This window comes from Lycorma delicatula, chromosome 6, assembly GCF_047948215.1.
Source record: "Lycorma delicatula isolate Av1 chromosome 6, ASM4794821v1, whole genome shotgun sequence".
Lineage (NCBI taxonomy): Eukaryota > Metazoa > Arthropoda > Insecta > Hemiptera > Fulgoridae > Lycorma > Lycorma delicatula.
The window spans coordinates 140,498,520-140,525,165 of NC_134460.1; the positions used below are offsets into that span (position 1 = coordinate 140,498,520).

Sequence of the window (26,646 nt, forward strand, 5' to 3'; positions counted from 1 at the left end):
TATAACACAGACTGCCTCCCATGAGACTGTTCTACAACCACCTATAACAGCCAGCAAGAGGAGACTCTGGGCTCGCAGCAAAATGTCCGCATAATACGTAAAAGCCAAGCGGTGAGCCCAGACAGGTGCAGCATATAGCATAACAGACTCACTGACACCCTTGTAAAGGATGTCACAATGGTCTGTCAAAAAAACAAAGCATAGCACATCTTAAGGAAAGAAAATCTTTATCCTTTCTGCCTGCAGAAGGTTCAAAATTTGCAGTCAACAAATTACCCCCTAAAAGTTAAACTTCTAGACAATGCTGATAAGGTAAATTCAGTTTTATTTAGTAATGAAGACACTTTAATGAGAGACAGACTCTTCAATTCTAAAAATAGTCATTTATGGAGCGAAGACAATCAACATGGTACCTGTGGAAATAGTAGTTTTAAACACAGATTTCACATTAATGTTTGATGTGGCAGTATTTATGACAAAATTCTGGGACCAACTTTCAATGAAAACTTTACGGGAGATGCATACGTTCATTTCTTGAAAATAATTTTCTAGATCTTTCAGAGGATGTCTTTACAAACTAGACTGCAAATAATTTTCCAGCACAATGATGCAATGCCATATTTTTCTTTAGTAGCTAGAAATCACTTGAATGATAATTTCTTGAACTGGATTGGATGTGGTGCACCAATAAATTGGCTACCACAATCACCTGTATTAACACCACTATACTACTTCTTCATCTGGGTCCATATGAAAACAAAATACAATTGAAATACATATGAAATACAAAATAGAATCACGATTATCCGAGTCCTGGTCAACCAAGCTACTCACGGGAAGATAAAACATAAAAATAAAGCAGAACGGCAAGAAGCTATGTTTATATGTTTGACAGGCAAGGTCTCCTCTCCCACCAAGTTCAGAAATCATTGTGTTCATATGTCGATCTTCGCAGTCACCTGTCAGTTTCACTTATCTCTGCGCTCACACTAAACGTGGTTGTGTTACTATGTTGAAGTTTGTGCTTTTACTGAATTCTGTGTTGTGCTATGAGTGGAAAACAGAAGAGAGTTATAGTTTCTCTTGAAACAAATTTAATGTGATAAAACGGTTGGACAATGGTAAATCAATTAAAAAAATTGCTACCAATTTGGGAGTTGGGACGTGACTTTTGGAGATTGGAGATGTAACCGGAAAGAAATTGAAAATTTGTAAACAAAAATGTAAGTGGAGGCAGTGGTTTGAGTCTAAAGATTTTGAAGAAGGGTAACCATGAGCAGACATCTGAAGCACTTTTTCTGTTACAGTATTTGTCTGCTGCCTCGCAGCATCTATCACAGATGCTGTGAGGAATGGGCAGTCCTGTGAGTGGGCCAGTGTTTCCAGCGAAGGTGCTTAGATTCCACAAAATGTTTAAAGACAGTGAGGAAACATTCATTATAAGTGATGGGTGGCTTGAGAGGTGGAAGAAGAAATATGGCAAAAGGCAGCTGAATATTAGTGAGGAGAAACTGTCAACTGATTCATCTGCAGTTGTGGAATTTCAACAAGAATACACTTCATTTACATTCATATATCATTCTTTTTCTTTCTCAGAAGTAATACTACATGGTGGTTCCGGAGGCTAAACAGAAAGAGAGAATCTAAAATGGAAGAAATTGTTTTCAAGGAAGGATTAACATCAGATCTAATTTTTAACTCCGACAAGACTGATCTTAGCTTTCAAACGCTACCTTCAAATCCTTAGAAGCAAAATTTGAAAAAAACTGCTTCTGAATTTAAAAAAAAATCCCTTTCAGCACGCCGGAAGGTGAAGGTAGATTTCACCAAGTAGGGGATAAATAAAGTTAAGAAAAACTTCAAATTTACTCAATATGACAATTATTGCATGTGAAAACAAGTTTCATGTGTTTAGCATACGACGAGCCCCATCTTCTTACAATTCCAGCAACACTTTAGTCATCCACTGATTCTTTTTTGTCTTCGAAACTCCATTTTTCAACCCCCTGGGCCAATGGTTGGTGATATAAAAAAGATTTATTTAGATTAGTTTTAGGCCTTTATTCAAAGAATAGTAGAAACTTTTTAGTTAATAAGAAAGTTATAGCAATATTTTGTTTTTTTGAAAAAGCCCCCCATTTCCACCCCAACAGTCTGATTTTGGCCATTAATGAACTCGACCGAGATTTTGGAACGAGTTATTTTTAAAGAAAAATTTGAGTTGTTATTTTTAAGGTAATTTGGCGTAAAATTACGGCAAATATCGTGTCCACAAGAAAGTGGAATATATATATAAAAATATATAAATGTATATAATCAATTTTGAGCTGATGGTTTTGGGGTCTGGGGGATGTGAAATGTGAAGATATGTCAAAATTTTCCATAAGTTGAATCATGATACTCATTACAATAGGTAGCTTTCTTATGAAATCTACCTAAGAATAAAGAGCAAGTCACAATTCAGGCTACCTACAATAATTCTGGTTCTTTGACACTATATGGCCTCTGCTTATTGGAAAATCTAAAAAACCTAAGAGCCTTTAAAAATATAATGGTCAACTGTCTCCCCACAATGTACCACAACCAAAAAAGTGCAGGGATGGGAAGCCAAATTTTTAATGACTAGTTTTTTAATGAATTTCTTCTGTCATTAAAGCATTTTTAAAAAGTAAGCTTCCCAGGAAAGTTATTTAATTATTTGACAATGCACCGTCTCATCCAGATGCCAAAGAACTGTGTAGTGGTGATGTTGGTCATATTTCTATCCCAATGTGACATCACTTTATAACCTTTGGAACAAAGGGGGTCTAAGAATTAATGATGAGAATTTACTGGTAAAGGCTTCTCCAGATGCTGATTGCAAGATTAGATGAAGGGATGACTTTTAAGGAGGCCCTAAAGAAAGTCATATTAAAAAATGTAGCATACTGAATATACCTGTTGAAGATTAAATCAACAACAAAAAAATTTGTGATTGGTGCAATGATATGTAGATGGAGATCAGCGATGAGGGAATTATCGATATGGTCCACAATGCTAAAGATAGTGAAAAGGATGACGGTACAAAAAAGATAATCCAAAAAATATTACACTCCGATAGGCTGAAAGCGATCAAAGCTACTCTTGCTTAGATAGAGCAATAGGAAGAGTGCAAAACAAATATTATACTGTCTCTTCTACAGCGTTGATGCATCGCATCATCTAAGAGAGCCAGAGATTGACCAAATTAAAAAAAAAAAATCTCATGTTTCTACATGCTTACACGTCCGTAATTATGTTTATTTTAAGTTTTTTCTTACAACAATCTAATTCTGTACATTTTAAATTAGTTTTTTCTTTATTTTTAACCAAACAATATTTAACCTCCTGTATTATCCAATTTTTTCTATATCCAAGGTGGTCTCAGTCCCAATTACCTCGGATAATTGAGGTATGTTGATAGTCTACTATATCAACAAAAAATTACACTAAAGAAGAGTTACTCATTAAAATACGAAATGTTATTGAATTTATATGAATTTCTTATATGAAATTTCCTTAGATGATATGGAAAACTACTGGAAATATTTTATGTCGAGCAGTGTTGTGTACAATGTGAGGGAATTTTGAACAATTATTGTAACAGAGGTTTGTTATTTTGCTACCATTTATCATTTCATTTATTTTCTTTTTTCTTTTGCTATTTTGATGTTTATTAGGTACAGAAAGAATATAATTTTCTGCAGATTTTTAAAAGTTTTTATTTAGTTTTATTGGCTGTACTTACTAATTTTCTCAGAATTAAATTCTCAACAAGTTTTGTTACTAAATTATCTGAAATTATTAGTCATTTAACAAAGATATTGTACTACAAACCTAAAATAAACTTGTTTTTTCACACTGAATTTTGCGTTTTACATCAGATATCTTAAAACTGGAGTTAGTCCTGGAACCTGTTTAACCCTATTTCCCAGCTCAAAACATAAGAAACTACCAATTTTACTCCTTAATTTGGGTCCCAAAAATTACAAAAGGGCTTCTTTTTATTAGAAGAGCTGGAATCCGGGGAAATCTTTCACTAGTCATAACTTGAAAACAAAGCATTTCCAGCCAGACCTATGCTTACATGAACTTTTTTCATTATTTTCGCCAGAAGAACATGTCCTGAAAGTTTCTATATTTCTTCTTGGGACACTCTGAATAACTAAATAAGTATATTAACTTACTTTTAGGTGGAATTAGAGGTTTACCCCTAGTAGCACACCAACCAACAGGATGAACCGTTGATGAGCAAAGGTTAACCCAAAAGTCTTTAGCATCATTCTGACCAAAACCTTCATATCTTAGTAATGCTTTATAACCTGCAACAAAAGACAAATATTTTTCTTTATTATACCACATGAGATAAAGCTTGAAAGTACTAAAAATAAGGATTACATAATGCATTATCTAAGTCCGAATGCATACATGTAAATACTCGGAAATTTAATGAAAAAAAAATCAGAAGTCATTCATTCTAGTAAATAATGCATTGGAAAAAATGAGAAAGTAAAAATTTGTTTTTTAAATAATTCTTGAACAAACTGTACAAAATTCTGGGGTATAATTCTGTGAACTTTTTTTTTACTGATAACTCTCATTTTTATTATCCACAAATGATTAAATATTAAATTAGCCTTAGGAGTTCTGCTTTTCTGATAATCAATTCAAGTTTATGATTATCCCTATAATCACAAGTAAAATAACATATTGTGATCTTTCGAGTTTTTAAGTAGAAGAACTTCAAGGCTGTACTGATAATATATAGAAAATCACTCAATTGTCACCCATTTAATTGAAAGTACACAAACTGATTTGATTAACTGAATAAACACACAAATTCAATGCATGTTACTAATAAGTTCACAACTGTTCATTAAAAAATTGCATAACATTAAATTCATACCAGCAATCTTAAGTACAGTTGCCACCCAAAATGAATCCGGAAAGTCTTCTGAGAAGTTATCACAATCTGTATTTTCAACTTCTACTTTCATACCAACAGTTATATTATCCCAACAATCAGACATGGGAGCCTGTAATTAAAAGAACAAACACATTGTTAAAGATTGTCTATTAGTTAGATAAGACAAATGCACATAAAAATTTACAATATACTTATTTCAAAATAAATATTGGGGTTTTAAAGCTACATAACATTTCTCAAGTTTCATGTAATTGATTAATTATATATGAAATGAAAGAGCACCTCATATGTTTTTAGCTATGTGTAAGCTCATACACTGTTTCTGGTACCTTTTGCTTGAAAGCACTAGTAGCAAAGATTGCTTGCTACCCCTCCCCCACCCACTACCAAAAGAAAGCATTCTGTGTTATGCAGTTTGCAAAGTGTGAATCTGTAATTATCATTCAGTATATTCTGTTGTCATCCCCCGAGTGACAATAACATTCATAGATGGCAATAACAATTTGAAACCACTGGCTGTATTTGTAAAGGTAAGAGTACAAGACGACATGAGTGTGTCTGAAGACAATGTTGAATGTGTACGAGTCTTTTGATCGTTGTTCTAGGAAATCCGTTAGGAAGGCCAGCCATGAATTAACGATTCCAGTGACAACAGTATGGAGGGTTTTAAGGAAACGTTTACAACTTTGTCCATATCATTTACAGTTGTTACAAGCTGCAAAGCCTACAGATTATGGTTTGGATGCTAGCTTCAGAAATGAAATGATGCACTGCGACGATGAAGACTTTCTTTATAATGTCATATTCAGTGATGAACCAACATTTTGCTTAATGGAAAAGTAAACACTCATAATATATATATCTGAGAATCAGAAATCTTCACAAAATATTGCAATGGAATGAGACACCCCAAAACTGAATGTTTTTGTTCCATACCCAGACAGCAAGATTACAGGCCACTTTTTTTCGCGGAAGCAAGTGTCTGGAATGAACCATCTTCATGTGCTATAAATATGACTTTCTTTAACTGCAATATGAACCACTGAACTTTATTTGCCCAAAAAAGATGGTGCATCTCCTCATTGGCATAACGCTGTATGTGATTGGTTGAATGAAATTCTCCCCAACTGCTGAATTGGTCACCAGGGTCCACATGACAGGGCTTGTTTGCCGTGGCCTCCATGTTCGCTCGATGTGAACCCATGTGATTTTTTTCTTTGGAGGTTTATAAAGGAACAAGTGCATGTGCCACTGTTACCAGCTGATCTACCCGACTTGAGACAAAGGATCAGTTCTTTGTCTCGAGTCGGGTAGTAATTGATCCGACAGCTGCTTCAGAGCAGCTGTCACATCAATTACTCTAGACTTGCTGATTAAAGTATGGAATGAACAGATCTCATTTTCCATTGACTGCTGCTTTACCAGCACTAATAACAGACATGGATATGGACTGCTGGTGGCTAATGCATATATGCCATGTTGCTATTGCAAACAATTTTTTCAAACAACCAACCTGATGTAATATCTGGAATAGTCCTCATGTTATTTAAATATAATTCAATATTAATACAATAAATAATTACTCCAACAATGGTCATAACTAGAAAACTAGACATAATGATATCTCTAAGAAAAATTAATTTCAGATGTTACATCAATTGTCAGAAAAAAGATTACTGGAATTTTCCTCTATGTAACTGTCCAAATTTCAAGTCCCAGGTATACATCCTTTAGAATCTCCAAGCTGACTCCATAAACGTGTCCATACATAAATGTCTCCATAAACAAACTGACAAATGGAATTCAAAGATGGCTTCCAAACATGGCTAACTAGTCATTTCAAACATAGCACAAGGGAGTAGAAAGGAAAAAATTAAGTCATACAATATATTATGACACCAACTCGTGTTATTATTAATCTCAAAGTTGAGAATAATAAACAACATGAAACGTTGATTTTTAATTAAAATCAGTAATATTAGAAAAATAAAAAATGCATACATGTTTAAAACAAGACACAGGTGCAGCTATAAATCCTGGTTCAGATAATTGAGGAGTCCATTCATAAGTATTTTCAAGATCTGGTAGTGATTTTTTATCAGGAGGAAAAGGACATTCTTCAGCTGTAACTGGAATAACTGGTGGAGGTGGTGGTAAAAGAGATGCCAGTTTTTCCATATCTAATTCAAGTTTAACTGCACTCTGTTGTAATTGCTGCAAGTAAAATACAAAAAAAAAATTAATCATTTTAATATCAAAGCAAAAATTTTATTGTATAATATAAAATGAAATGCAATAATGACTGCATGATATGAAAAAGTAATTAAAATTACACAGGGAAGTATTTATAAGTGAACTAGGGGGCTGCGCCTGCTGACTGCTTCATGGCCAGCATTTCAGCATTTTTCTTAGCATGTTATTATATAAGGAAAACCAATTTTCACTCTATCTTGACTCAAGAGTTGAGGAAAAATTTTGAGCGAGAACTCACTAGGTGTGACTTGATTATCACTGTATTAAGCCACTGACCAGTAGATCAATTAAGTCTTGAATTATTGCAGTTTTTGTGTTTTCAGTGTTTTTCTTACCATTTTGTAATATAGGGAGGTTTAAGTATTTTATGGTGCTGTTTATTTTTTATGTTTATATTTTATGTGTTTATTACATAATAAAAACATTACAATACCAAAAAAATCAAAATGAAGAAAATTAATGACAAAAGGGTGAAGTTCAGTGGAAATCTGTACTTGATCCTCTGAGCACTATGCCAGCTATGAAGGTTTTATAGGAACCTTGAAAAGGTACAGCTAATGAAGCACTGCAGGCTGATAATGAATTTACAGTTGTTTTCAAAAATAAATCTAAGCCTCGGAGTTGGAACATTTAACATTTTATCTTTCACTGGAAAACTTGTAGTGGATGTGATGAAGGAAAGAAGAAGTAATACATTTGGACAGAGAAAATAAGGTGGAAAGGGCAAGAAAGTGAAGATTTGAAGGGTTATATGCTACATTGGAAGGAAAATGATAGTAATGCAAGTAATGAAGGGGCTATTATTGTCAATGAGAAAATGAAAGAAAACGTATTATTTATTGGAAAGGATTATTATAGCACAGCTAATACTAAAAAGTGAAGTTTTTAGAATCGCACAAGTGCACACATCTCAGGTGGAGAGTACACAGTAAGAAAAAGACAATTTTGAAGCCCAGCTGAGCACTGTTGTGGGAAAGTGCAATGTCATAATGAGAAATCCTAAGGTGGCTATGAAAAGGGAAGGTTATGAGAAGAAACAGGGAGCATTTGGATATGGCAACAGAAATTAGGAAGGTCAAGCATTATTAGATTTTTATCAGCAGAATGGACTCCATTTGAGAAATAACAGATTCAAAAAGTGGAAACATAGTCACCTGGTATAGCTGGGATGTGCAATTAGAAAGTGTGATGGATAATATAATTACAGATGAGGGCTGGGGAGGAAAATTGCAGAATGTGAAAGCTATTCCTGGTATAGCATTGGATGAAGATCACAGGTTGCTGGTGGACGATTTTAAGTTGAGTATTACTAATTTTAAAAACGAAAAGCTTGAAAGACCAAAACTGAAAGTGTGAAAATTAAGGGACAAGGGAATTCAAAGCGAAATTAATAAAGAAAGCTCCAAAAGATGACATTAAGAGAGTAAAGAATGAAAAATATTTAAAGAAGCATTTGTGAAAACTGCAGAAGAGTTTGTGGTAGGACAGTTGGGAGGTTTAAACATGGAGGAAAACAGGGTGAATGGTGAAATGATAAACTACAGATGTGGTAAAAGAGAAGAACTATGCTTGGAGATGTGGTAGAAGGGCTAGAAGAGAGGAGATGGCAATGGGCAAGAGAAAAAGAGTATACACCTAGCAAAGAAGACATACTGTCAAAGCGTAATGGTAATAAAAAGATGCTGCACAAGATGATGAAAAACAAAAGGAGACCTACAGAGATCTGTAAAAATGGATACTGAAGGAACAGTGGTAGAAAAGCCAGAAGAGATTAAAACATTATAGGAAGGGTAATTTGATGAGTTCCTAAACAAAGAGTGTGTAGAGGGTAGTACGTGGGAGGACAAAAGGGAGATAAACAATATATCAGGTCCTTCATGGTTGGAAGTGCTAGCAAAGTGGGAGGACCAGATGAAGTTAAAGTAGATATGATACGGACAGCAGACCCTATATGAATGTAATGGTTATACAGTTATTAAAAGTGTATGAAGAATGGAAACATTCCAGAGGATTTAAATAAGGGGAAAATAGTGCCACTATACAAGAAAGGAAATAGAAGTCTGTAAAAAGTACAGGGATATCAGTTGATGAGTCAGTGTGAAATTATATTGGAAAGGATTATTTTGAATAGATTAAAAGATAAGATTAAGAAGAAAATGGTTTTTGGCTGGGGAGGAGCACTACTGATTTAATTTTCATCATGAGACAATAAAAAAGAAATTGGAATATAAGGTTTGCATGGTTTTTACAGACATAGAAAAAGCATATGATTCAATAAAGGGAGAATATGTGTGGAAAGTCTTGAAAGCATAGGAATCGAGCTTGGAATGATATGAGTAGTTAACATAAATGTATAAATTACCCAATGTAAAGTTAGGACCCAACAAGCAATACTGGATGGTTTGAAATCAGAAAAAGGGATAAACCAGGTAAGTGTCTTGTCGCTGGATTTATTTAATGTTATAATGGAAAATATGAGTGGTAAATGAGAAATTTAAAAAATTGGGAAGAGAAGCAAAATATAATACAGTACAAATGTAGTTGAATAAACAGATGAAATTTAAGAGGTCTGAAGATTAAGTCTGTAGAAGAATAAGTTATGATGGTGGGAAAAGACAGGGACGTACAGGAAAATATAGTGCTGGACAACACTGTTGAGAATAATGAACAAATTTACATAATTAGGAGTGGACATAACGTGTGATAGAAACATTAACCAGGAAAAGACTAAAATTTACAAAGTGTTAGGCACCTTTTATGGGATAAACAGGCTCCTGTTAAACAGGCTAAGTTAAAATGATTATGTATAGTGCTTTTTATTCTGATGGTGACTTGGACATCAGAGACTTGGACAATGAATGCAGGAATGAGAAAATCAAGTAGACTGCAGGCATGTGAAATAAAGTTTTTACCACATATAGTAGGAAAGACAAAGGTTCGCTAAGTTAAAAAGCATCATAATCCAGGAAGACTTGAATATAGGAAGCGTGAGAAATAGGGTAGAGCAGATTAAATTGAGATAGCTGGGTCTGTAAGAAGGATGAAGGATAGTAGAATTCTAAAGATTATGGAAGATTTGAGAAAATGATTGGTGAGGCTTGGTAAATTCAAATACCCACAATAAAGTGAAACAGGAGCAGATATCTATGTATGCATTATTACAATTATTATTTCTGCAGACATATTTCACTATTTTAAACTCACTGTATGGTTTTCACCAATATGTTAATACTAATAATTATAACTAAAAGTGATAAAAATCTTAAATTACAAATAAAAAGTGAAACACTGGTCAGCTTCAGATATATCAAACCTTAAATAAAGTAACTTATCTACTGCAATACAGGTTTGATATTTTTTTTAATATATATATAATATATATATAATCAAATATTTTTCATGTAGGAAATTAAACTTACTAAACAATAAATTAATTTATATATATATTAAAACAGATTAATTTATATATGTGTGTAGAAAAATTGTTAATCTCAAATCAAATGCACAAGACCTTACTACTTAATTATGTTATGTTACCACTGTTTCATATTTTTTTTACTCATCCAACAAGCTGCCAAGTTTATTATTATTATTTACAATGTGTTTAAATATAAAATTAAAGCACATGTAAGAACATGTGCAATTTAACAATAAGAAAGCCCACTGGTGAAATGTCATTACTGTTATAAATATAAGCAAATTTATGTAAATAAATGCAAGGTTATAGCCAGACTGACCTAACAACACTTTTTTTGTTGACGTGCCGTCAAACATAAGCAACTTTGGCAATAAAAATGAAGTTACAATAAATATACTAATTTTTTTTTTCATACATGAATAAAATGGTATGTAAGGGTTAGTTAATTTTTCACTATTAACTTATACTTACATTAACATTTCGCCATAAATTATTTTTATCGAGAGTATTGACATTAATATCACCAACTCCTTGGTCTTGTCCTAAACTTGTCCACCGTAGGATATCATTATTAGTCGGCAATAAACTGTTATCTGCAGAACTACGTGCGCATTTCATACTACAAAAACGTCTTTCACGTGTATAAAAAGCATGTTTAACACCTATTGCTCCACATTTTTCACAAACGGCTAAAAAAAGAACATTATTATATTATCAAGCAAGGTAAATTTATATATACCTCTAAACATTAAATATCATTTATGCAATAATATAAAGTAATAAATCATGACAAATATTTCCTTACAGTATTTTATATCCTATTCTAAAAATATTTTTCTGATTTAGCTACGTAAAAAAATGTTGGCTGATTTGCTAAGTGACACTAAAAAACAAACTAAGCTCAATATTAGTTCTGATCAGTAAAATAGCACACCAACACGAATCAGCATTTAACCAAATGCTATTTAAATTGCAGAACCAATTACTGAATACACAGTCCATTAAGGAATTAATGAATCTCTGTTACAGATAATTAGTTTAACTGAAGAGCATTGCAGGAAGTGCAAAAGTACTAAAGAAATTAGTCAAAATGGCAAGTGTAGTTCAAACAATTACTACTGTTTGTCTTGTTTCTCAGGGATGAGTAGGATGTGTAAAACTCGTATCCTGAAATTCAATTAACTTATTCTTTTGAGCAACCAAAGCCTTAATAAACTCTTTCACCCCAGTTTTTGTTGGCAAGTTACTATATAACAGCAGGCTATCATAATTAATTAATCTTGTTATCACAATCTACGTTACTAACAAGGATGAAATGATATGTGAAAAATACCAGATAAATTTTATTTTAGAGAAAAAAACTCTACATCAAATAAATTAGGTAATCTATCTTTAAGCCAATCTGTTCACTACACAAACCTCTGGGTGATCAATTACTTAATTGACTACCATCAATTCATTTTGTTCCAACAATGAAAACAAAAAAAAAGTAAAAAAAATTAATCTTATTATCTACTGCCTCTGAATGAAATGAACCAAATACATAACTAAAGTGACAAAATACTGTAATAGAATAGTCTAATTGTAAAAGAATGTGACTTTGAGTCAGGATAACACAAAAACTTTGCAGGCCCACCTCCTTTATGTGGGTTTGAATAAGACCAAATATCGTCATCTTACACACTTTTCTAAAAGGCATTAAATTATATGAAAATATGTACTACCCTTTGAGTAAAATTTTGAGATACAAGTCACATAAAGTAAGTATCCATGCCCTCTTGACCAATTATAAACAAAATTAAATGGCAGCAATACTTCATATACAGAAATCATAGTCCCAAATTTCAAATGTCTGCTCAGTCTAGTAAACAAGCCAATATATATACACACATAAATATATCCTTCTGGAATTTTTCAGTGCTAAAATTTATGTTTTTTGGTCATGAAATGTAAAAATATTTTACATGAAATCTGTAAAAACCCCATGTGAAAAATTTGAATACGTTAACATACTGTCCTTTGTATAGTATTCTGTATATGTATAACTAAAGCTAAACATTATAACTATATACAGAGTGGCACACTAAATGATCCAACATTTGTTCTAGTATTAATTGTTTAAGTTAATAATTATTAATGTGTTTTACGTTGGCAGAAGTGACAGTAGTTCATAAATATTAGTTTCTTCTCTTTCAAAGTACGCTGTTTTTGTATCATTCCAAGATGGCTGACAAATTAAGACTGACTGTTGAACAGTGCATAAAGACTGTGTTGTTTTTTAATGAAACGAAGTGTGGTGCTTACACAAAGACAGTTTCATGCACATTTTCAAACTTGGTGGTCACCCTCATTTAAAACAATATGTAGACTTACAAAAAATTTAATAGTGACGGTTTAGTATCCAAAAGTAAGCGTGAGTGGCCTGCCAGTGTTCATTCTCCACAGAATGTCGAAGCTGTCAATAGCAGCGTTGCTGAGGAGCCCGGGCAAATCAACAAGAAAAGCAGCAGCACAACTTGCGAATTCTAGGCGATCTTTGCAGCAAATTATAAAAACTGATTTACATTTGTATCTGTACAAAATAATAGTGTTACCTAAATTAATAGTTGACAACAAACATCAAAGAATGGCATTTGCTGAATAGGCTGTGAACCAAAATGTATTGTTGAACGTTTGGTTTTCACCTAGATGGGGTTGTTAATAAACAAAATGTGCATTTCTGGGCTTCCAAAAATTCACACTTGCTTCATGAAAAAGTGCATCACGCTCCAAGAATTATGGTATGGGCCATTAGCTAATAGTGAATGTTATTTAAACATGCTATATAATGATGTTATTCTTCAGCTTCTTGAAAAAGGTTTCAATTAGAAAATGAGTGGTTCATGCAGGATGGAGCCAGACCACACACAGCTAATGTTTTAGACTTTCTGCATGAAACTTTTAATGCAAATGTCATTTCAAACCAATTTCCTAATCGTTTTGCGTGTGGACAGGTCTGGCCCCTGAACAGTCCTGCTGATTTGAATCCGTGTGATTATATTGTTTGGGAATTTCTAAAGGAAAAGATTTTCCCTAAACATCCCCGTACAGTGACAGAACTGAGAGTGATGATCATTGAGGGTTGCAACGAGATAACTGAGGGTATGTGCTGTCAAGTTATTAACAACATAGGAGTTGTGTTGAAGAAGTTGCTAGACGTGAAGATGGTCATATTGAACATGTGGTAAGCAGAACGTAATCTGCACGTATATAGTAAACATGTTGTATTTCACTTTTCTGTATTGTGATTCAAATAATTATTTTTTAACAAAACCAAATGTTGAAACTCTTCGATCAATGGATTGCCTCTTTCTGCTCGGGTGGATGTCCCTACACCCATCTTGGAGAACTTGCCATCTGACTCTGTAGAGGACAGGAAAGTTCCACCCGCCTCTTCCGCTCGGACTTAACTAACATGGTTTCCTCGATCATGGCCAGAAATACCCTAGCCTCACTACCCTGCAATGACACTGCTCGCTGTCTTCCTCCTACAAAACACTGGGCAAGTCCACAAATGTGACTACTGCCTGCAGTGAGCCACGGATAGCTGGGAACCTTTTATATTTCCCTGTCACTCTTTGTACACTCTTGGCCGCTTCTGGATCAGTTATAAAATAAGCATGGATTATGGCCCTTGTTCTGATCATTTCGGATCAGAACAAATGTTGGATCATTTCGTACGCCACCCTGTAGCTGAAAAAGTAAATATAACAAATAAAATCTAATTAAATACCCATTTATAAATCAAATTTAAAACTAATATAAGTTTAATTTATTTATACTAAATGATATAAATTACCCATTCCATCACGCTGTATGGGAATAACACTGAGATCAGTATCACGCTGATAGGCAATAGGTGTTTGTAATTTCAAAGCTGGATGTTTAATTGGTTTTATTTTACGCGAAGCAGGCTGATTACCAGCAGCTGTCTGAGTTGATGTTGTAGTAACAAATTTCGCAGATGCAGAGCCATCTTCCATATATGGATCTTCCAGCTCATCGAGATACATAAATCCATCAACTTCCTATTAAAAAATAAAAACAGTAAAAAAAATTAATTATATAATAAAAGCTGGATAAAACATAATAAATCCTGAATAAACAGAATTTGAAGAGATAAAAAAAATGTTTGTTTATTATTAATAACATTTTGCTGAATACAGAAATTTATTTATGAGCTATTATATAAAAAATAATAAGTAAATAACAATCTATTATACTTGCCAAAAACGTGATTTTTTACATAGTAGAATGCTATAATTTTGTACTGCACCCCAATCTTCCTAATTCTTCATATGATTAATTATATCATTTGAACTAAATTTTATACATAAAAAAGCTTTAAATCTTACATACTGTATTGGAAAAACATTGTGGAAATGGTGATAATTTTAATGTAGAATTTAAATTAGATAAATTATGGTAATTTTTGTAGTTTCTGCTTTACGTAAAGGAAAAAGGAATTGTTTAAATTTATACAGTATACAAAACCACTAACTCATTTTGCTGTATCACTATTTATGCTTCAGTTGTTCTATTTTCATATAACAATCTAGCTTAAAATAAGAAAAAACAATCTTTGAATTAATTTTCACTAAAGAAACTTCTTGCTTATGAAATATACAGAAAATGCTAGAGGTTACACGATCTGCTTTTTGTTGTATCTGCAGTACTAACACTGTTATGTTCTCATTGTTTACAAGGGCTTCCATCTTTGACATTTAGATCTCAATGGTAGTTGATCAAATGTAAAGTGTGGCAAGCTACTAATTATAAAATGTGAGAGTATTTATATTGTATTAATATAATTGAAATCAATAGAATTTGTTATCATTACATTTACAAACATCAATAATAATTAATAATCATTATCATATGGCAATATAATCAATAATCAATGTGGCATCATTAGACACTAGTTATATGAATTACATGCATGAAGATTTGTATAATAAAACATGGCAAGCAGAACACAATCATTTAAAACATTGAAATGAAAAATACTTCAATTATTTCTTAAAATAATGTACAAAAAAAATGTCATATTAACACCAAATATTTTCCTTTTGTTCCTAAACTAGCCAAATCTTATTAAAAAAGAGAAAACTTAACATTTAATGTTTGGTGTAATTCAAGGGACCAGAGAGATACTCAATAGAATCCAGCACTTGTCATAAAAAAATTTAATTATCTACCAGTTTTAAAAAACTAACTAATAAAATAAACTAGCTTTTTCCTAATGAAAAATCAGTAGAAATCACTTTAATAGTATAAAAAAAAAAAAAAAAAACTTGAAGAGTCTTATGTACTGAGATATATAAACGCTTAGCAATTAGTGTGAATGAGAGTGCAATGGGGAGTAAGCAGTGTAGACATCTATACTTCTCCACATCAGTGTAAATAGACAACCTTATGTTTCAAAGATTTGACAGAATTTTAAAGAACTTTTAAAATCCTCAACTTTTCAGCAGGAAAAATATTTTTTCCCCAATATGGATTCTTATTTCTAAGCAAACCAAAATTATTTTTGTAATCAAAATATAAACCACATACAGAATAAAATATATTTAATTATTTTCTTGCTGAAAGAGAAAATATGCTGGAACATCCTCCCTACATTAGAATGAAGAAAAAAACAATAACAAACACAGTAATAAAGAAACATCCATGTCAGGCAAGCAGAAATGTTTGCAACACCACACACATTTTACAAGGGCAACTTATTTAAAAGTAAACTGTAAAGAAAAATGACATATAAAAATGTTCTATTTCTGCAAGAACCATCAGATATACTTCACATAACAGAAATAAGAGCCATGAATTTGACTCTAGTTTAATTATGAATTTGAAACGCATATTACTCCAGATATGCAGCTTTTACATATGAAAAATCAATGCCTTCTGAAACTTACAAGTTACTTTTTTACTGACTAACTCTGAACTGCCATACTGGATTACAAAAATATTTCACAATCATCTTTTTCCTGACAAAATTATTTTTGTTATGAGCCATTGACCTATTTCATACAATTCTCCATTTCTTTTTGTAATATGTTATTTTTCTAATTTAAAAATATTTAAATCTAATACCTTCAATTATCTACTTTAGCATCTCTAATTTTTGTTTAGCTTTAGAGTTCTGATCTGCCTCCTTCTAGTACTAAATTTAATCCCTCTCTATGCCTGCACCTTGTGTTCCATACATAAGGCCCCAAGATCAACCTCAAAAAATCTTGACAAATGAACTTCGCTTATTTTCAACATTCTTTCAGTAAAATCTTCTTTTCTAAATTTACATTTTATTTTTTGGCCTTTGAATTCATTCGTAAAAAGAACATTTACAAATACATTTTTAAATCTGTGTGTATTAGATATTAACAAATTTCTTTTCTACAGGAAAAATTCTCTTGCTTGGGTTAGCCTGCTTTTATTTTCCTATTTAGTCTAGCTTTGTAATTTTACTGATTGTAAGAAAACAATACAACCTCATATACTCTGCGCTTTCTTATCTTAATGTTACTTTTCATACATCACCCAGAGTCAAAAAATAACAAACATCTAATGTTTATTTTCTTATATAAAAATTTATTATAACACCATGTAATACAGTTATAGATTACTATCTACAAATGTGATACATAGTTTGTATAGGTATAAGAACTGAAATGTATTCATTCACTCAAGAAAACAGTAGATAAACATGAAAATGAACAAACTTGTGACAACTCATTTATAGCAGTAACGATTTGCAATGATAACTATTATCAAGTACTTAACTGTAAAAAAAAAATACAAAAAAACAGCTGCTATATTAACTGACCAATGGTGCTCCTCGACTGCGCATGTCATCCAAACAAGGAGTACTGTCTTGGAAGTATTGATTTTCTAATGGATGTGGATCAAGCATAACTTCTGCAGAATCATTCTGTAGGAACATATCGCCCATCCACACTAGGCCCAAGTCTAAAAAAAAATTGATTTAATTTTTTATATTATACTAGAAAAAGTTCCATATAGCACAAAAGGAAACTATAACAAGTAGATGTAAATTGTTCATAAAACAAGCTATTATTTCAAGTTAAATGCAAAGGATCAAAACATATTTTTACCACTTTAAGCAATGTCCTTTTCAAGTTTTTGCATAGGTTCATTGTGAATTAACAATAATTCTACATAACCTAAAATACATTTTTATTTAATTTATTTTTTTTGTTAAAAACGACCCTATCTTGCCTGTTATGATATAATGTTAGAAAACAAAATGTTATTTTACCTGAATATTTTTCCATTACCAAAATTTTTATCCTTATATAAACAGTTTTTCTTATATAAACAGAAATTTTTTCTAACGAGAATTCTATGATTTGTTTATTTTAACCAATATAATTAACTGGGGCAAAGAATTTTTTTTACATACATTGTATTCTGTATGATAGAATATTCTTAATAATAATAATGATGGAAAATATTTAAATATTGATAATAGCCACGACATATTTAATAAATTGAACCCACCCTTTTAGAGCACACACACACACACACACACACACACACACACACACACACAGCAAGCAGGGACTAAGGGAGCTATAGCCCCCTGAAATTGTCAGGTAACAGTGGCTGTAGCCCTCATCACCTGACAATTATTAGACTTCATCATTCAGAGGTTAAATCTAGCAAGCTGAGTCCAAAAAATCCAGTTTTAGCATTTTATATTTTTGTAATGCAAACATCTCAAAACTATTTTATAAAATGGTACATAATCATCTCCCTAGTCATTAATTCCCTCTATTTACCTTAACCCACTGTTACTCAACCCTGTAAGAGTAACGCTGTTCCTCGACATGTGAGCGCCACCCTCACTCAGATGCAATACTAAAAAAATAATTGATTACTGGGGAATTCCCGCATGCCAGAAATGCAATACTTGCTTAATGCATTCCTAGCACAAGCATAGGCAGCTAGATAGTGTTCCAAAAGTCTAGAGTAAGTATAAAGTAATAGGAAAGAAAATAATATCAATGTGAGCATGGTACTCACGCGTTGAGTAACGGCAGGTTAATCTTAAAAAATGTGTTAATTTGTTAGCTTTACTTAACTAATGAGTAATTAATGGCAAAAGCCATTAGATTAATGAGTATTTAATGGAATAATAATAGCGGTTTTAAATTAAATTATTTTCTAAGCTTTGCGATGAAAAATCAATCTGAATCTTTTGAGCTTTGGAAGAATGAACATCTAAAAGTGAATGCATGCAATAAACCATTGTTTTAGACATAATTCATCATTAATATTAATTTATATATAATTTATACCATGTCAAAGCAAAAAGTCATCGCTTCAATGAGATTATTTTTTACGAAAAAGAATAATAAAATAGATGAAACCTGCAGTGCTAGAAAAATTATTACTAGTGAGATAATGTGTGAGTGAGAATTTAAAAAGTGACAGTGCAACTGCAGATGTAGGTAGATCACCAGAAATTTTAATTTGTTGCTAATGATCAATTTCAACCTGAAGTATTTGATATGACAATGACATAACAGAATATTTTATGCCAGAATAATCATTTAGAATTAAAGATTTTGACATCTGTTCTGTTGCCTGCAAATTCCTATGTTTATCCTGTTATGCAAATGAATAAGCAAACAAATAGATTTCAACCAAATTGGATTAAAACGTACCCTTGGCTAGCTTATTCAAAAAAAGATGATATGTTTTGCAAAGTTACGATCTTGTTTAAAAATTAGGGATTTCGAAAAGGAGGTCACAAAATCTCAGGACAGTTAATATCAAGTTCTTTCAAGAAAATTGGAAAAAGGCTGTGGAATAATTGAGTATCACAGTAATCACATATATCATCGATACAGTATTATCAAATCTGAAAACTTTGTACACGTTATGAGTGGAAAAAATCAAGATGTTATAATTCAACTGGATCCTTTGGATGCACAAGAAAAATTTGAAAATAGAGCAGCAATAATTCCTATAATAGGAACAATTTTATTTTATGGTGAACAAGAATTACCCTGCAAGGAAATGATAGCAGACCTCAGCTTAGCTAAACCTGCTGTGAATGACAGAAAATTTCAGTCTTTTGTGATTTGACCTAACGGTTAAGAATCCTTCTTATATAAGTCCAGGCATTCAAAGGAGATCATCAACACAAGTGCTCAAATAATACAAAAAAACTTATAAATAAAATAAATTGTGCGGAGTATTTTTCTATTTTAGGTGATGAAACGACAGATGTTTCAAATACTGTGTAATTGTGTTTATATGCCAGATACATTGATTTTGAATAACAAAAACTTAAACTGCAGGAAGATTTTTAAGTTTAGTTCTGCTTTACGATGTAGGTGCTGAAAATGTGACCAAAGTGAATTTTAAAAAATCTGATATTATCAAGCAACATGGAACATTGTGTCAGCCAAGGTTACGATGGTGCTAAAACAATTTTTAGGCATGTAAGTGGTGTTCATACCCTAATTAAAATAGATTACCCTAAAACCATATACGTGCACTGTGCCAGTCATCGGCTTACCCTTAGCCATTATGTATGCTATGAAAATTCTTGCGATTAAGAACAATATGATACTTGTTGAGGAAATAACTATTTTTTTTTGCAGTAATTCACATGCAATCGATGCTAAAAAAAGCAGCGAGTTTGTATGGACCAGATGAGAAATCAAAAAACGACTTATAGGCTTGTGTGAAACTAGAGTTATTAAGCGTCACATGAGTATTGATGTGTTTGTCGAATTATTTCAATGTATTTGCACGAGTCTAGAAGAAATCTCACAAGAATCAAAAGCAATCGCATCACCTAAAGCTTATGCTTTTCTCACAGCAATAGAAAAAGATGAATTGGTTGTTCCATTACTGGTTTGTGAAAAACTTGTTAATGTTATTCTACCATTTTCAATACTACTGCAAAACAAGACTACTGATTTGAATAAGCTATTCAACTTGTTAAATCAACACCATCATTACTGCAAGGAATGAGAGATGAGGCAGAAAATATTTTCAAAAATGTTTTTGTAACTGCTGAACAATTGTCCCCAAAATTTTTGAAGCTGAAATAAAAACTTCGCGAATAAGCAATAAACAAGGACATAGAAAAACACAATACTACGACGACAGAAATAATCTTCTGAGTATCTTATTTTATTCCCTGCACCAATACATTGAAGGAACATTTGGAAAGTAAATTCAATGACAATGCTATCTTCTCAAAAGGTTTTCAAGTTCTTTTGCCAGGTTCAGCTAGTCATGAAAAAGTGGATGAACTAAAAATCTTAGTAATGAATTATGATGATAAATGTTTTGAATCTGTCCTCCAAGCGAAGTATCTTATTTGGTGTGAAGAGATAAAGTCATTAAATTTAAAATGCGATCTAGAAAAGATCGTATTGGATCACTGCAATAAAGAATATTTTCTCAATATCAATTATCTCTTGCTAGTATTAACGACTCTTCCAGTAACATGTAGTAATGAACAATTTTTCTCTGCAGTGAAGAGAGTCAAAATGATTGTGTGTAACAAGTCGGGGATGGAAGATTAAATTCATTAGTTTCTTTGTCACTGCATACACATTACTGTTAATCCTGATGAAGTTTTAGATATTATAGTGAGAAAAAAAGATTGAAGACTAGCTTTCTAATAATTCATAACTTTTATTGGAGTTCAAATGGGTGAGTGTGAAGTATAAATGTGGATTACAAAAAAAATTGTACACTAACATTATAATACTTATTTGCGTAGTAAATGTTATTAAATCTAAGCATATATTTTGTATTTTTCAAATGCAATAGAGTATAAAAAACCGTTTCAATATAAAATGATTGTCATTATTATTATTATATCATCAACAGCACCTTAGCCCCCTGAAAAAAATCCTAGGTATGTGCCTGTAGAGTTATGCCACAATTAATACCTAGTGGAACTATAATCATACGCTAGTGCAGTTTGAAATTCTCTTCAGTTGTAATTCTAGATTCATTTAAATGAATATTAACTTAAAAAAAAAAATGTTTATATTAGCTACTCTGACTCATAAAATATTAAGATTCTTACTATGTTATTTAATTTAAAAGTATTGAATATGATCTACATTCAAGCTGAATTTCATTTTTGGGATTCTTAAACTCAATTTTTTGAAAGAAGCAAATGCCAACATAAGACAGAAATAAATAAATATAATATTCAAGAATAACTCCAGACCTACCTCCATTAATGAAGGAACACAGTTTTCCTTTTATTTATTGTTAAGACGATTTTATCAACTTAAGTTTTAATTTTACATTAATATTTTGACATTTTATGAAACTGTTACAAACAAGTTATTAACTACTAACACAATATATCAACAACAGCATATTTTAATAGTTAAAAAGTCATCATAGATTAGTCATTTCTACCCAATTAAACATTATCTTTAAACATCTCTTCTAATGTTAGGTAATCAGCTCATGCTATTTAGCTGGCCACATAATTAGGCTCAATACTGCTAATTTCTGATTCGTTCAGTCACACCTTACTTATCTTAGTTGGTACACTCTTCACAACATTACGATAAAAAATCCACAAAAAAGGCACACACAATACCATTAACTATACCCTAAACACAACATATCTCAAAAGAAACAGGAAACCAAAAAATGGTTAAAAGAACAATGCACACTAAATAATTAAACAAAATGTACAATACTGATTTTTTTTTTAAAGTATTAACAAAATGTTATAGTATTCAACTTTATAACAATAAATATTTAAAAAATCAATAATTAATATAGAAACAATAATACAATATTAATATAAAATATAGTTTAGTACAGAATATACAAAATATAGTATAGTACAGAAAAATTAATATAATACTAACATAGAATACACATTACAAAAACAAAAATTTCTTTAAATAGCTATAAGAGAGATCATTTCACAAAATTAAAGTTAAGAACAAAAAATTGTATTTTTAAAAGTAGAGTGCAGAAAGATTAACATGATTAAAAGGATGAACACAAGTGTTATGGTTAAGTTTAATGTAATTTCATTCTGAACTGTACTACTGCTACTGAAATCTAGCTCTTTATTGTCACAGAATTTAACTCTTGATAGAATTATTGGTAGAGACGGATAAACAGGAAATATTCAACTAATCTAGTTGAGGTTTTTTAATTTCTATGTTTTTACAAATTTCTAATATTTTGTTTAAAGCAAATAACATAATTTACTGAAATTTCTCTAGTGATAAATATTAAAAAAAGATTAAATCACCTACATCCAAAATTGACAAAAACGCAAAAGGCTATGTATAATAGTAGTTTTTCTCCTTGTTATTCTCTCATCATTTATTTTATGCAGTTTACTACATCACAACCTTAAAGATTACACATCTGCAGCAGGACAGAAATTTATTCTACCATTCTTTACATTGTACATAAAAGTTAGAAATTACAAAATTTCAATTTTGGTTGGCATCAGTGTTCTATGAACTGCTCCAAACATGTGGGGCAATTACAGATTATCCATACTACAGCTTAATTTATATTTAAGTGTTTCAACAGCATTTCATTTTGTCATATATATATTTTTCTATTTTATGGACAATCTACAAGAATATGTATCCTAGTTTTTGATATTTGATAATACAGAAGCATAGAAAAATGTCAAATACAATACTTTCACAAAACGGAGAAAAAATATGAAGTGGAGCCTGAACTACCCAGAGATTTCTTTGGCTAAGCTGGCTAGAATGGTATTGGAAGTTTTTTGTAATGAAGATAACATTAATGAATGGCTGTACTAAAATGACCCTGAGACTTGTGAACTGACAAGAAAGGGGTCAATATCATGAAGGGCTCGTTAGTAAAATGCCAATAATGATGCTACTGATGACAAAGATATGAGGCCAATAAAGGAAGATAATTGCCATGCATACCACAGTGTAAAAATCTGCTTAACTACCAACAAAAACACAAGACAGTTCAGTGAGCGATATTATGTTATGCTAACTAAGAAGTTTGATTAAAAGAGTTTTTTGTGTCTAGAAAAAACAGCTGCATCTTTTTAAAAAAATATATATATTAACTGAAAGATATGGCAAACTGTTGTACACTTCGTAATAATGTCTTTCATATATTTTATTATAATATTCCATAGTGGATGTTTAGACAACATTAACATTTACACTTATATAATCATTAAAGGTTGATTTTTAGATTCCCTATGGCTGTGCAACACTTTGGTTTATCTTTAATTATTTTCCCAATCATTGCAAATAATTAGGAGTTGGCTATATATTACTAGCTTCCATGACAATAGTGTATTTATACTTAGAAAAAAAAACATTCACTATATCATTTATTTAAAATATCATTAAAATAAGAGAACATAATCGAAGGAGGCGGGAGAAAAGAAGAAAATAATGCTTGTTATATAACAAAAAGAAAAACAATTAAACATGGTTTATAGAATAAAACCTTTTCAACTCCAAATTTTCATTCTGGATGTAACTTTGATGGTAGTCAGTGCTTTGTAGGGCTGTGTATCCAACAATTTATTGAAAAATATTTTATGCAAAAGTTGTTTTAAATTTTTTGAAGATTAAGTAATGTATATATATATATATATATATATATATATATAAACCCTTTTTTACTACCATGCCCATCAAATGAAAACAGCAAAAATTTACGATTAAAAGGGAGATAATTCCTCCTTGTCATATTTTTAAAATTCTGCATTGCCTAAGTTTGAATGCAAGTTAAGGCAAAACTAATCAGTGAGTTACATTGAAAACAATAATGCACAAAGATAAAGATCAACAGACTTATTTTTATGTATTAACTATGGAACTACATACAATAAATTTAGGCCAATAGTCAAAAGGAATGAACATTTTTAATCTACATATCTTTTAAAAGGAATATCCTATGATAATTAGTTTGATGGTTTACATAATTTACAAAGTGATAAATCTAAACTCATTCAACTAAGATAGAAATAAGAATGACAGAACATACTCTCAATAAAAAATTAACAGGAACACAAACCATTGGACTGGATTGACATAAATAAAACTTCTTAAAATGTTATTTACAATACATAAAATACATTTTCAAGAACTCAAACTACCACAAAATAAACACATGAAATAACCAAATAAGAAATAAAAATAATAAATGTTTATTATCCTTAAAATAAAAAAATTCGTAATTCATAGCATTCACACAACAAAGGAAATTTAATAGGTGCAACTACTATTTCAATAATTATTAGCCAATTCAATGCTAATATGCATTTTACATAAATGAAATTGTAAATGGAAAACTTAATTAAATGAATACTCTAATGGAAAGCAAATATAATTATTTACTTCAACTAAGTAATAAAAATATTAAGTATATGTTAAACTGAAAGAAATCAGTATGCGAAATACTGTTGAAAAAATAAGGGACTATTACAGCATTGTGTACCCGAGAAAACGCAATTCAAAATTGGATTTACACCATAAACCAAGAAAAAATACAAACGCAATTACTACGTAATAATAACTAGCAACTTAACGGGTCGCGTTTAAAACTAATAGAATCCCTTATTTAAAACAAAATTCAATTAAGAAGGTTATAAAATATAAGTACTCACCCTCGCGAGCCGTCATGTTCATATCCATGACAAAGGCTACAAAAACAATTCAATCAACGTAAAAATCTAAAAACATTAAAAAAATATAATTGTGGTGTTTTATGCTAGTACCATTACAGTGAGATAAAAAAATAAACCTAACATTTATTTCATTGCTTAACCGCAAATTCCTAAAATATTACCAACAACAGACAATACCGAACAGAACCTTTGATGCAAACATTGTGTGACAATGCTACCAATCTAAAAAATTGCAAATTCCCTTAATATTAATAAATTAAATATCATTGTTAGTGGTATGTGCAACGTAATTTACTTATTTATCCTTGTCACACGATAGCAATGAATCCCTTTAATTAAAAAAAATCAGATATCAGTTATTTAGACCAGTATTTTGCTCTTATGAAATTATATTCGCAAATTGATAGTGATCTCTTTTTTTGGAATTAAAAACTGGTTATAAAACTTGCTGTTGTATATTTAAAGACAAACATAATTGTAAAACGAATAAATTCAGAAAAAAAGACCAATAACAAAACAACACATAATGATTCTTTATCTGTTGGTAATGTTTAGGCGGCATCGTATCTCGAATAATCCGATGATACTCGTATTATTATTATTATTATTAGCTAAAACAAGTTGTAAAACACCTTTCATTAATCTAAGCCTGTTATAGTTTATATTTTTCTAGAAACCACAAAAAAGCATGAATTATTTTTACAAAATTTACATTTTCTATGGTGTAATTCTTTTAACAAAGACTAAAATAACCTAATTAGTAAGGAAAAACTTTTTTCCAGAAAAATGATCTAGAAGAATTAGGTTCGTGTACCGTGTTTTGAAAAGTTATTATTTAATTTGTTGGTTTAAGTATAATTTTCCTCATTTCGTCATGCTGATATCATGTGAAGTGAGTATTTAGAAAAAAAAAATTCACTGCAATAAGCCTTACCAAAAATGGGTTAGACTCTGTAATAGTTAGTAATTACAATTATAAATGGGAAGTGATAAACACTTAATCAGACCTATTCATAGTTCACCCATTCTAAGCTCTTGGATGAAATAATTTTACATTATACTAATACTATGTGGAAAAATATTTAAGCAAAATATTATAGTGATCTCATTATGTTGATGAAGTTGTGCCTATTCAAGGCAACATAAAACTATGTCAATAAGTTTCAAACTAACTTAAGAGTTCATGAAAGAATAGAAACAACAAATCAAAAAACTTCTGAAAATTGACCTAATCCAAAGTAAGGAAAATAAGCATTTTCGATACATAAAAACCCCAACAAAACCAATAATCTAATTCCTGTAGAGCACTGATTGTAA

General features: G+C 31.1%; 1 protein-coding gene across 4 annotated transcripts in view; it reads right to left on the reverse strand.

Moving 5' to 3' along the window:
* The window catches only part of LOC142326297 (polycomb protein Sfmbt-like), a 63,124-nt gene extending 37,594 nt beyond the window's left edge, over nucleotides 1-25,530 (reverse strand). For all 4 annotated transcript variants that reach the window (XM_075368666.1, XM_075368669.1, XM_075368667.1 and 1 more), the window contains exons 1-7: nucleotides 25,309-25,530; nucleotides 17,479-17,621; nucleotides 14,455-14,683; nucleotides 11,088-11,305; nucleotides 6,947-7,159; nucleotides 4,925-5,054; nucleotides 4,206-4,340 (exon numbers count right to left, since the gene is read on the reverse strand). In XM_075368666.1, coding sequence (XP_075224781.1) covers nucleotides 4,206-4,340; nucleotides 4,925-5,054; nucleotides 6,947-7,159; nucleotides 11,088-11,305; nucleotides 14,455-14,683; nucleotides 17,479-17,621; nucleotides 25,309-25,336 — 1,096 coding nt within the window. In that variant the 5' untranslated portion in view covers nucleotides 25,337-25,530. The remainder of the gene's footprint in view (nucleotides 1-4,205; nucleotides 4,341-4,924; nucleotides 5,055-6,946; nucleotides 7,160-11,087; nucleotides 11,306-14,454; nucleotides 14,684-17,478; nucleotides 17,622-25,308) is intronic.
* Between the last annotated feature and the right edge of the window lie 1,116 nt (nucleotides 25,531-26,646).